The 11,921-nt window shown below is 47.2% G+C and overlaps 2 protein-coding genes across 4 annotated transcripts in view; one reads left to right on the top strand and one right to left on the bottom strand.

Annotated features, from left to right (window-relative positions):
- Nucleotides 1-4,707, top strand: part of EHBP1L1 (EH domain binding protein 1 like 1) — a 30,204-nt gene extending 25,497 nt beyond the window's left edge. For all 3 annotated transcript variants that reach the window (XM_089483552.1, XM_089483554.1, XM_089483553.1), the window contains 3 exons: nucleotides 1,103-1,176; nucleotides 1,387-1,501; nucleotides 1,932-4,707. In XM_089483552.1, coding sequence (XP_089339678.1) covers nucleotides 1,103-1,176; nucleotides 1,387-1,501; nucleotides 1,932-2,019 — 277 coding nt within the window. In that variant the 3' untranslated portion in view covers nucleotides 2,020-4,707. The remainder of the gene's footprint in view (nucleotides 1-1,102; nucleotides 1,177-1,386; nucleotides 1,502-1,931) is intronic.
- Nucleotides 4,708-4,998: 291 nt separating this feature from the next.
- Nucleotides 4,999-9,699, bottom strand: KCNK7 (potassium two pore domain channel subfamily K member 7). The gene is made up of 3 exons (XM_089483616.1): nucleotides 9,384-9,699; nucleotides 5,911-6,306; nucleotides 4,999-5,322 (listed from the first exon to the last, which is right to left on the bottom strand). The coding sequence occupies exons 1-3, from the start codon at nucleotides 9,697-9,699 to the stop codon at nucleotides 5,090-5,092; spliced, it is 945 nt and encodes a 314-aa protein (XP_089339742.1). The 3' UTR covers nucleotides 4,999-5,089.
- Nucleotides 9,700-11,921: the final 2,222 nt, after the last annotated feature.

Here is an 11,921-nt window from a genome sequence, read left to right on the forward strand (position 1 = left end):
TGATGTTCTAGTCTAACAGCAGAAAACAAGATGGCTCCATCTCCTGCCTGACATCCCTTCCAATATTTAATGATAGCTGTCATGTCAACTCTCAGTCTTTTCTTCTCCAGACTGCGCCTCTATGAATGCTCCTGCTTCATTCCCATTTTATCTAGATCAAGAGAAGTAATAGTGCCACTGTATTCTGTTTTGGTCAGGCCCCACCTAGAATATTGTGTCCAGTTCTGGGCGCCACAGTTCAGAAAGGACATTGAGAAACTGGAACGTGTCCAAAGGAGGGTGACAAAAATGGTGAAGGGTCTGGAAACCATGCCCTATGAGGAACGACTTAGGGAGCTGGGGATGTTTAGTCTGGAGAAAAGAAGGTTAAGAGGTGATATGATAGCCCTGTTTAAATATTTGAAAGGATGTCATATTGAGGAGGGAGCAAGCTTGTTTTCTGCTGCTTCAGAGAACAGGACCCGGAACAATGGATGCAAGCTCCAGGAAAAGAGATTCCACCTGAACATTAGGAGGAACTTCCTGAGAGTAAGGGCTGTTCGACAGTGGAATGCACTCCCTCGGAGGGTGATGGAGTCTCCTTCCTTGGAGGTCTTTAAACAGAGGCTGGATGGCCATCTGTCAGGGATGCTTTGATTTGGATTTCCTGCATGGCAGGGGGTTGGACTGGATGGCCCTAGCGGTCTCTTCCAACTCTACGATTCTATGATTCTATGATTCTATGATCTTCGCAGCAAAATGGAAGGTCCTTCAAAGGAAGGAAAAATGACCCAAAGTGAGCCAGAAAACATCTTGGCTGAACTTCTAGACCAGTGATCCCTTGGTCCTCCAGGTGTTTTGGACTACATTTCCCAGAAGTCCCAGCCACCTTGGCCAACAGTCTGGGATTCTGGTGCAAAACATCTGGAGGACCAAAGCTTGGGAACCGTTGTTTTAGACCAAACCTCCGCATTTCTCTGGTTCTCAAATTGGTAGCCACCTTCTCCTTTCTGCAGTGGGGTCTCACCTTCCTAGGGCTGGAAGTCAAACCATTGCTGAGGTGTGTTTGCAGCATGGCACTCCATGCACATTGTAGTCCTCTAACTGCAACTTCTTCCTCCAGGATGGAAGAGCAAGACCTGGAGAGGAGGTTTGAGCTTCTCAGCCGGGAGCTGAGAGCCATGATGGCCATCGAAGGTGAGGCCTGAAAACTGGATTATTTCTGTAGCGTGGATGCAGCCTAAATGCCTTTAATTCTGTAAGATGTGCAGATGTTCATGGGCCTCGGGTGAAAGTTACTGTAATAAACTAAAAGCAAGACAGAGCACTGTGTCTGGGGAAACAGATGGACTGCAGAGTCTATTCTCAGCCAGAATGTCTATATTTTGCCTTTCTTCCACCATTCAGACTGGCTCAAGACGGAAGCCCAACAGCAGCGTGAGAAGCTCCTACTGGAAGAACTGGTGTCACTGGTCAACCAGAGGGATGAGCTGGTCAGAGACCTGGACATCAAGGAGAGGATGTGAGTAGGCTTAAACAACCTTTCTTCTTTATCGTTGGTTAGAGGGAGCCTGGAAATGTAGGGAGTACTGGAGATATTGGAAGGAATAAGCAGGCGATCTGATTGAGAACCAGACCAACGTCTCTCAGTAGATGGAAAGAAAAATGAAATGACAGTCCCCTTGAGTCCCACTTTGGGAGAAAGATGGGATATAACCCTCATAAATGACAGCGTAAACCTGGCGATTTAGTTCCAGTGTTAGCATTTATTTGTTGTTTTTATTATAACATCCTCTTTGTGAGCACAATAAAAAAGTTAGCACTTTTTATTAAGCGTTAACACTTTTAACGCTTTCTTTTTCTCCCTGCTCCTTTATCATCCACCCACCCACCCACCCTTCCTTCCCTCCTTCCTTCCTTCCCTCCCTCTTTCTTTCCTTTCCTTCCTATAGAGCCCTTGAAGAAGACCTCAGGCTCGAAAGGGGCTTGCAACAGAGACGCCGAAAGCTCAGCCGCAAGGACAAGTGCCGCGTCAGCTGAGGGGGGATTCGGCAATGTCCCCCTTCTCCCCGCCACCATTACCACCAGTGCCTCATCTTGCATGAACTGGTCGAGGGCACCTAATGCCAGCACTTCACCCCCCTTCCCCAATCCGCCTTCAAAAGGACACTCGCACGCCACAGTGCTGCCTCTGTTGTTGGTGCACCTTGTTGCCCGCAATCTTCGGTGGCATGCGCAAGCCCGCCTTATGCTTGGGTATGCTTGGGTTGCTGGTATTCTCTTCCTTCCTTTGCAACATCTGAATCCCCTTGCTGGACTCACTGCTGCAATGCAATATATCCTTCCCGTCCGCCTGTTAAGTTTCTTACGGAGAATCGAAAGGATCAGAGAAGCGTCTGTCTGTTTGTTGCCAAAGCAAGATGCAAACCAGTGACATTATCTGCTGGAATCTCCAGGAACATGTCTATATGGACAAACTACTCCAAAATCTCCCCAAGTTGGCTGCATCCCGCTTGCACAACGCAGGGCAAAACCCTGAATTGGGTGCAGACTGTCTTCATGATACTTGCACCCAGTTTGGGGCTTCCTTTCCCCTAACCTGCCTTTTGTTGCAGGATTTCATCTCTTTGCGGCAATGGTAGTGGCTTCCTTCATTCACAGTCCTTACAAGCTGCCCTCCATGGTTGCCAATGGCTTTGGGTTCAGAATGAGGTGTCCAGCACTGATAACAAAGCTGGGCACCCAATTTTGACCCCATGGAAGACAACCACCCATCATTCGCTGCAAGAGATGAAAATGCTCAGCAAAAAAGAGCTGGTAGGGGGAATTTGGTGCCAGAATATTCTGGGGGCATCCTAAAGTATTCTGGCTCAAGCACACCCTCTTAACATTTCACAGATAAAAGCCAGGACTCCTATAGGCAAGCAATATCCGAGCCAGATGACAAAAAGGTCTTAAATAGGGAGAATACACCATCTAAGAAAGGGTTGCCGCAGTTTGCTTTTGCTTGAACTTATGGACAGAGCAAGGTGCCACCTCTGCCAAGCCATTCCTCCCCGCCGGGTTAACTGGGCACCAGTTAATTTTGCACTTTGAGCCCAGTTTGTAGCAGTTGAAGTAAAGGGAGAACTAAAGGGGGAGGAAGAGAGAGAAACCGGGACATTTTAAAACCAGTTGAAAAAGTGGGAAGGCAGAGGATTAAATGGGGACTGTTGCTGCCAAACCAGTTTGGAGAGTAATTGATATACTCAACTATAAGTCGACCTCATGTATAAGTCGAGAGAAGATTTTGGGGCCAAAATGATGGATTTTGATATGACCCACGGACAAGTTGAGGGTAAAACTTGAAGGATGTTCTTGTTTCAGCAGCAAATGTCCTCATTTTGCATCTGCCGACTTAACCGAATGCTTCGCTGACCCTCCCAATTCTCCATCAAATTGTCAAAGAAGAGGGGATTACAAGACGGCGGTCAGTTTTGGGGGCGATGACCGGGGAGCACTCTTTAAGTTGCCCACATCCATCTAGGATTTTGAACATTACCTGCTTTTCTCTTCATGCCAAAGAGGGGCCTTTTCCTTTTGAGTGCGGACGTGACCGATTTGGGGTTCTCTCACCCCTTCCTCATTTCCATGCCTTCCCCAGAGAGATGGCTTTGGGTGGCATTTTAAAGGGCAGTGCCCACGGACTCTGGAGCGGGACTAGGAACCCGCCTTTAAAAAACAAACCACTCTCCAAATATTAGGAATTATTTATTTGCGTGTGTGCGTGCGTGTGCATGGTGTTGTTCGAAACCCGAGTTTTGGAAAACGGGTGCCGCTGCCTCTCCTGTTTCAAAGAACGCTTCCAAGGGCTCTCTTTCTCCTTTTATTTCCTAGCGACCCATTTTAATGCCCCCTTTCCTGGTACAAATGCCACCAAGTGCCTTGAAACGCAACAGCGGCCAAGTTTATGTTCCTAAGTTTGCAAAGACCCCGAAACAAACCCTAGCCCCCCCTTTCCTGGTTATTTGCACTAAATTTGTACCGGAGTTTGAAATAAATGTCTCAAAAAGGTGCACAAGGTGTGAGAAAGTGGTGGTGGGTATAAACGCACAACTTTGACGAAATCTTGGTTTGCAGAACAACCCGGCGATCGGAGAACCTATTTTGAAGGTAAGGCTTTTCTTGCCAGTCCAATTGTTCTTTATTATAATACTCCTGGAGGTTGGGGAAGGTTGCTCTAGTTGTTTAAAAAGTTACTTCTAGCGGCTGAAAAAGTCCACATGGCACACCCCAAAAGCAAACACGAGGATCATTTCTTAAGCACACTTGCCTGGAAAAACAATTGTGTTGATGCACTGCCAAAAGAAGAGGACATGGGTTTGCATTAAATGGGTATGTTCTTGTTAGTATACTTAAGCTGCATCTGCACTGCAGAATTAATGCAGTTTGACACCGCTTTGACTGTCAGGGCTCCATCCTATGGACTCTTTGGATTTGTAGTTTGCATTGGCTCTGGCAGAGAAGGCAAAGGCAAAGTATCACACAAGACTACAAATCCCAGGTTTCCATAGCATGCCCTCCATTTGGAGCATGACTAAGGAGCATAAGTTTGTACATTTGGCCCTCTGTAGCCACGGATTCCTTATCAATGGATTCGACCGTTCATGCATTGAAAATATTCTATACAAATTGCAAAATGCAAACCTTAATTTTACTACATCATTGTAAATAACGTGACTTGAGCATCCATGAGCTTTGGTCCAGGAACCAAACCCCAGTGGATACCGAGAACCCATTGTGTTTCTATGAGCGTTTTCAGCTTTCCTTTGGTCATGTCCTACGTTTTTCTTGAACACCCGACATTTTGTGGTACCCGGCTTTCCTTTGCTGTCGTGGCACCTGGTCCAAAAGCTAAGGTCCAGTGAGATATCATACAAACAGTTTTGCCAGCCCTGTTTTCAAGATGGAGGAAAACTGGTTCTTTGTGGCTTCTTCGCCCTCGACTTACCCTTGCGCCGCTTCCCAAGTCCGTAACTTTCCTCGGAGACTGGCAACGGTCTATTTTGGCATGGCGTCCGGGACGGTGCCAGTTTGGGGCGGCAGCGATAGCCCGCTTTTCCCCCATTCCTCAACTGGGCAAGGCTGGTTCCACGGGTCCATTTAGGAAAGCATTTCCAGACGCTTCGGTCAAGGCAAGCTGGTCCCGGCTCACAATTTCCAGGCGGTCGTCGTCGTCGTCTTCTTCCGGAGGAGAGGATCCAGACGCAGGAGCGAAATATCGGAGAACTGCGCGGATTTCTTGCAACCGGTATGCCGTCTCCAGCGCCACAAGCATGGCTAGCAAGCCCACAAGTAAGTAGCCTAGAATTGGAAGATAAAAGTCAATGTTGAAGGAGGAGATGCCTTTCCTTGCTAAAATCTACCAAGCCTAATGGTTTTAAGTATTGGACTTCAGGAGACCAAGGTTCGAATGTCCCCTCAGCCATGGAAACCCACTGAGCAGCCTTGGTCACACTCTCTCAGCCTCAGAGGAAGGCAAGGGCAGACCCCCCTCTGAGCAAATCTTGCCAAGAAAACCCCATGATATGTTCGCTTTAGGGTTGCCGTAAGTCAGAAATGAAGGCACCCAACAACTATCTGAGGTCTGAAATGTGGTGTAATAATCCGAGTGTTGGACTAAGACTCAGGAGACCAGGGTTCGAATCCCTGTTCACTTATGGAAACCCATTAGATCACCTTGGACAAGTTGCGTTCTATTGGAGGAAGGCAATGGCGAACCTCCTCCAGAGAAGTTTTGCCAAGAAAACCCTTGGAGAGGATTGCTGTTGAGTCCGAGTTGACTTAAAACCACCTAACAACACACACATACACACCACGTAACAACATGCACACATACACATATACACTCCAGATACAGACCCAACACAATAGTAGCTGCCGGGGACTTACAAGTGATGCTGAGTTCGTACAACTCATGGAGCGGTGACTCCAAACTCCCTTCGGGCACATAGTCGCCCAAACCGATGGTGCTGAGCGAGATGAAGCAGAAATACACCGACTCCAAGAAGGTCCAGTCCCCTTCCAATGCCCAGAAGCAGATGGCGGGGATGAAGATGAAAAGGCCAAGGGTCGCCAGCGCCAGGGTCACGGCGTGTGCCAGCGCCACGTGGGCGAGCGGTAATCCCAGCCGAGTGTGGATGTATTGGACAGGCCGCTCGCTCACAATGGGCATCAGGTGATGGAGGAGTACAGCCAGGAACACGAGCGTGAAAGGGATTCCCACCAAGGAGTAGAGGATGCAGAATATCTTGCCCCACGGAGAGAGGGGCACCGTGTGCCCATAACCTGCGGAGGGATGAGAAACAAGGTAAGTTTAGAACTCGGAACCTGCGTCAAATCATAGGAAGAGACCCCATTCTGCCATGCTAAAAATGCAATCGTAAACTGCAATGCAAAATGTTTTTAAAAAGCTATGCGCACCAACACGAAATGCAGAATAGAATAATGTTCGAGGGTTTGTAGTTTAGGGAGAGGCTTAGCTTTCTCCCGTCAATGTTGTTCTGGTGCACCGGATGGAGCCACGGCAGTTAAAGCAGCATCGAATTGCATTAACCTTGCAGTCTGGCAGCGGCGCATGACCGCGCTGATGGGCGGGTTTTTATTTGAAGTAGGCGAAAGAGTGGCTGATTCATGCGCGGCTATCTTAGGCATGCCACCCAAAGAAGGTGGAGCACTTCTTGGGTTTTGCGTGACTTCTCGTGACCACTAGGCCGCAGCGACCCATTTGCCAAGCCTGAACGCCGCGCATTAAAGTTAAAACAATGTTCCTGGGTACGCATGGCTGGACCGGCGCATGAGAAGCCAAATAGTCACACTCTATTCTTGTACGGCGCCCAGTTCCTGGTCATTCTTCTTTTCAAAAGGTCATCTGTTCGAAAGGGATTTGCGGTCGGGGGAACGGAAGCGGGTCCAAAAGGAAAGGGTTTTGGAAACGTATTTATTGATTTAATGATGTAGGAAAGCTCAATATTGTGGGATTAAAGCGTTTGAATGTTTTGATAAGAAGGAAGGATGGCAAAGTGTGCCAACCTTCTCCGATTTCCTTGTTCCTCCAGACCTTAGTTTCAATCTTTGCTCAACAGGAGAAAAGGGAGTCAAAACGAGGAGTGATATACTTGGTTCAGCTATGTTCGATAAGATTTAATTAACTAAATAATCTCCTAAAGGGCCATGTACATTTATGGCACTATATAAATAAACACTATTATTATTATTGTTATTATTGTTATTATTATTATTTTATTTATATCCCGCTTCTCTGATACAAAGCAACTGAAGCGGCTTACATGTAATATGTTATATATATATATATATATATATATATATATATATATATGTTTAATATATATAATATATAATATATATAATATTTTAATTATATATAATATATATAATATTTTAATTATATATTATATATATAATTTATATATATATATATATAAATTATATATATTATATATTTTATATATATATATTAAACATATATATATATATATATATATATCGTTTTATATATATATAACAATATAAAATTAATAAACATAAATTAATGCATATAAATAAATAAAAATAAATAAATAAAAATGAAAAATAGGATGAACCCAACAATTTTGCGTTACAACAGGGACGTAGCCAATATTTTAGGAAGGGGGGGTCCAGACTAAGTGCCACCATTATAATGGGGCTTGGATGCGGCAGCGCAGCAGCACGCACCATTCATTTTTCTAATGGAAGGGGGGATCCGGACCCCAAGAAACCCCCCTTGGCTACGTCCCTGGTTACAATCGGGAGAGCTCTATATAGATCTCAATTCTATATGGATCTCAATTAAGATCCATATAATGGATCTTAATTGACTCCAAAACTCTGCATTACAATCAGGAGATATATATATATATATATACACACACACACACACACATCCTGGTAATGCAAATTTTTGGGGTCGGTTCAGATCCATTAGCTTTGCAAAAGGCCTGTCCCTTGGCATGGAAGAAAACAAACCAGCATTTCTTTAGGTCCAACTGCATTCTTTCTGCCCAGTTGCACCCGATGTTGGCTGGAGCCGCTGGGTTTAACAGTCAAGAAGCAAAGCCCTAAAGGCTTGGATGGTTGCCATCTCTGGGTCGGAGTGTTGGGTGAGGCCCGGGTTCGAATCTCAGCTCCGCCACAAAGGTCAATGTGCAAAAAAATCATGGAAGGACTTCAGGAACATGATAGCAATCTTGAAATATTTTGTGGGCCGTTGCGCGGAACAACAACAACAGCGAGCGAGGATTTGAACCCAGACCCATACTCCAACATCCGAACCATGACACTGTGTTGGCACTCTAGGCTTGCATTAAGTTGATAGGAGACTTGTAAGCACACATACGCACAACCCATGCGCACGCTTGGCGCAAAAGGACAGCTTGCACCCGCACATCTCTCCCCACAATGCTATGACACATGTCCGCCCCATTGGCAAACACTATCCATCTCATCGTCCCCGATATCTCTTTGTTTCATTGTGTCCCTGCCATTAATAGGCTTGGCCAAAGTTTTCCTTATCAGTATATATACACGACAGCAATATAAAATGTGCAAACATTGAACACGGAACACAAATAGAAAAAGGCTGATGAAAAGGCATGAAGAAGTGGCCTATGTGCAGTCTGGCGCATTGGATCGCAACTCCAAGAATCCCCTTGAGAGCTATGGCAACAGAGGTGCCACCATTAAGGTGGTGCCCAAATGCTTTAACGCCGCAGTGTAGATGTCATCATGCGCCTTCGAGTCATTCATATTGACCCTATCTTGGGTTTCCTTGGCCAGATTGGGTCAGAGGAGGTTTGCCATTGCCTTCCTATGAGGCTGAGAGAGTGTGACTTGACCAACGTCACCTAATGGGTTTCGTGGCTGGGGTAGAACTCGAACCCTGGTCCCTAGAGTCCTAGTCCAACGCACAAATCATGATGCCAAGCTGGCTATACCAATCCCAGGATCCTGGATTAGAGGCGCCACCATCCAAATTTATTATCGTATGCCATCTGTTTCATTTTCATGCCATCTTTCTGCCCAAAAGGGACCCAAGAACGCAGTGCCCCTGTCCCTTCTGGTTGCGTATACTGACCTTACGATGGGCTTTCCTTGGCCAGGTTGGTTCAGTGGAGGTTTGCCCTTGTCTTGCCCTGAAGAGGCTGAGAGAGTGTGCCATGCCCAAGGGCACCCAGTGGGCACCATGGCAAAGCTAGGAAGTGAACCCTGGTCTCCTAAGTTGCAATCCAAGACCAAAAAGAAAACCTAGTGTTGGTGCATGCAGCCAGAAATGGAAGTTGGCACAAGGTGCTCACCCTCCAGGTGAGATGCCCACCTGCCCTTACCTGTTGTTGTGAGGACGCTGGCAGTGAAGAAGACAGCCGAGGAGAAGTCCCAGGTGCCAGAGCCGGAGAGGTTGCCCAAACCAGAGATGCCATAGCTGCCAGCCTCCAAGACCTGCTCCACCAGCCTTGCCAGGCGCTCCTCCGAAAGACAGGCTTGGAAGTCCTCCAGCAAAGCGAGACGATCCTGCTGCAGGGACCCCAACAGGGCCCTTTCGGGGGGTCCTTCCAAGCCAGAGAAAACGGCAGCACCGACTAAGAGGTAGAGCCCATAGGAGGCCAGCAGGAGCCCAAAGCGCAGCCCTGGAGGCAGCACCATCCTCTGCGCAGCAGCATCACCTGAAGACTCACCTGGCGCAGGTAAGGCAGGTAAGGCAGGTAAGGCCAGGACGCCGCCCAGGGCGAGGCCACCGATGCCTGGCCTCCTTTACCCTCTTCCTTCCCTGGATGTCTTTCTAACCAGGGCTTGGCTGCTCCTCCTGGTTCCTCTGAAGCATCCCTAGACTCTGCCTTGGCTGACCCAAATTTGGGTCCTCCAGGGGCTTTGGAGGACCTCAGCCATCTTGGTGCATGGTCTGGGATTCTGAGAGCTGAAGTCCAAAATACCTGGGAGGACAGAATCAAGAAGTCCCAAACTTTGATCCTCCAGATGTTTTGGACTTCAGCCCCCAGAAGCCTCAGATCACCAAACTTTGGTCCTCCAGATGTTTGGACTTCAGCCCCCAGAAGCCTCAGATCCCCAAACTTTGGTCCTCCAGATGTTTTGGACTTCAGCCCCAGAAGCCTCAGATCCCCAAACTTTGGTCCTCCAGATGTTTTGGACTTCAGCCCCCAGAAGCCTCAGATGCCCAAACTTTGGTCCTCCAGACATTTTGGACTTTAGCCCCCAGAAGCCTCAGATCCCCAAACTTTGGTCCTCCAGATGTTTTGGACTTCAGCCCCAGAAGCCTCAGATCCCCAAACTTTGGTCCTCCAGATGTTTTGGACTTCAGCCCCCAGAAGCCTCAGATGCCCAAACTTTGGTCCTCCAGACATTTTGGACTTTAGCCCCCAGAAGCCTCAGATGCCCAAACTTTGGTCCTCCAGACATTTTGGACTTTAGCCCCCAGAAGCCTCAGATCCCCAAACTTTGGTCCTCCAGATGTTTTGGACTTCAGCCCCCAGAAGCCTCAGATCCCCAAACTTTGGTCCTCCAGATGTTTTGGACTTCAGCTCCCAGAAGCCTCAGCCATCTTGGCCAATGATTTGGGATTCTGGGAGCTGGAGGCCAGAACACCTGGAAGGCCGGAACCAATGATTCCCAAACTTTGGTTGTCCAGGTGTTTTGCATTTCAGCATCCCAATGCTTCAGCCACCTTGGCCAAAGGTATGGGATTTTAGGAGTCCAAAATACCTGGAAGGTCAGGGTTTGGGGATCCCTGTGCCTCCTAAATCATCCAGTCCATCCCAAACTTGCGGAGGGTCCTAACTGCAAAGGAGAAGGCACTGCCAAATGTCGGACGTCGAAGTTAGATGGAGAACAGAGGCTGAAAGCACTCATCGAAAGATACATGGATGCTTCTTGGCCATGCCAGAGGTGTTACTCCAGGTAACGTCCGGATAGTAACTTCTTTTTGCAGTCCCAACGATTCAAATAGGTGTCCTGTATATGGAATTCGATTGGAATAGGGTTTGGATCATTAGGATTTGGGGTTTTGCTCACAGCTGTAAAGGTTTGGGCTGAAAGCACCAGGCAAGTCCAGACATATCCAAAGGCTAAAGATGCTTTGGTTCTCATTTAAAATGAGTGTTTGCAACCGATAAAGTGGCTTTCACACTTGTTTTGTGCTTTGCCAAGGCATGCGCAAGAAGGGGAGGGATAGAAATCTGACTCCCGCGCAGATAAAGGAATCGTTTCAGACATTTTACTCTATTTAACATTTCCACCTTTTTGGCATTTGGTGCCGCGTTCCTTTCGAAACCGAAAACAAATCAAACCTTGAGAGAGGTTTGCACCTGTCAGAGAAAAAAGGTGCCCCCTTTTGTGAAGTCGGAGGCTTTCGCGGCCAGCATCCATAGTTTTGGGTGGGTTTTTCGGGGCTATGTGGCCATGTTCTGGAAGGGTTTATTACTGATGTTTCACCGGCATCTGTGGCTTTGGCATAATAAGTAATCATAAAACTTTATTTTTACTCCCCCTCTCCATTGGGATCGAGGCGGTTTACAATAAAAATCCACCCAATACAGCAATAATCCCACTTATTCCCTCCCTCCCCTAAAAGATCAATGAAACAAAGTCAACATTTGGAGTAAACTAAGTTGGATACGAACAAATATGGGTCCAAGGGATTCTCCGAAGATGCCAAAGACACAGATGCTGGCGAAACGTCAGGAACGAACTCTTCCAGAACATGGCAACGTGATTCGAAAGGAGTATTCATACTGCTATGCCATGCTGGTTCCATACTGATTCTACACTGTGATAAACGTTTGGTTCCTTCTTGAGCCGCACCGAGGGTTCCCTGATCTTTCTGCAAACCAAGGAAGACACGGACGCGCATG

Source organism: Sceloporus occidentalis, unplaced genomic scaffold, assembly GCF_023333645.1.
Source record: "Sceloporus occidentalis isolate IW3139 unplaced genomic scaffold, rSceOcc1.0.p SCAF_20, whole genome shotgun sequence".
Lineage (NCBI taxonomy): Eukaryota > Metazoa > Chordata > Lepidosauria > Squamata > Phrynosomatidae > Sceloporus > Sceloporus occidentalis.

Bases quoted from the DNA above. Each gene is read 5' to 3' on its own strand.
- KCNK7 (XM_089483616.1), bottom strand. From the start codon at position 9,699: ATGGTGCTGCCTCCAGGGCTGCGCTTTGGGCTCCTGCTGGCCTCCTAT. The intron at 6,307-9,383 runs GTAAGGGCAGGT...ATCCCTCCGCAG, and splicing joins CAGCGTCCTCACAACAACAG to GTTATGGGCACACGGTGCCC. The intron at 5,323-5,910 runs GTAAGTCCCCGG...TTCCAATTCTAG, and splicing joins GTACGAACTCAGCATCACTT to GCTACTTACTTGTGGGCTTG.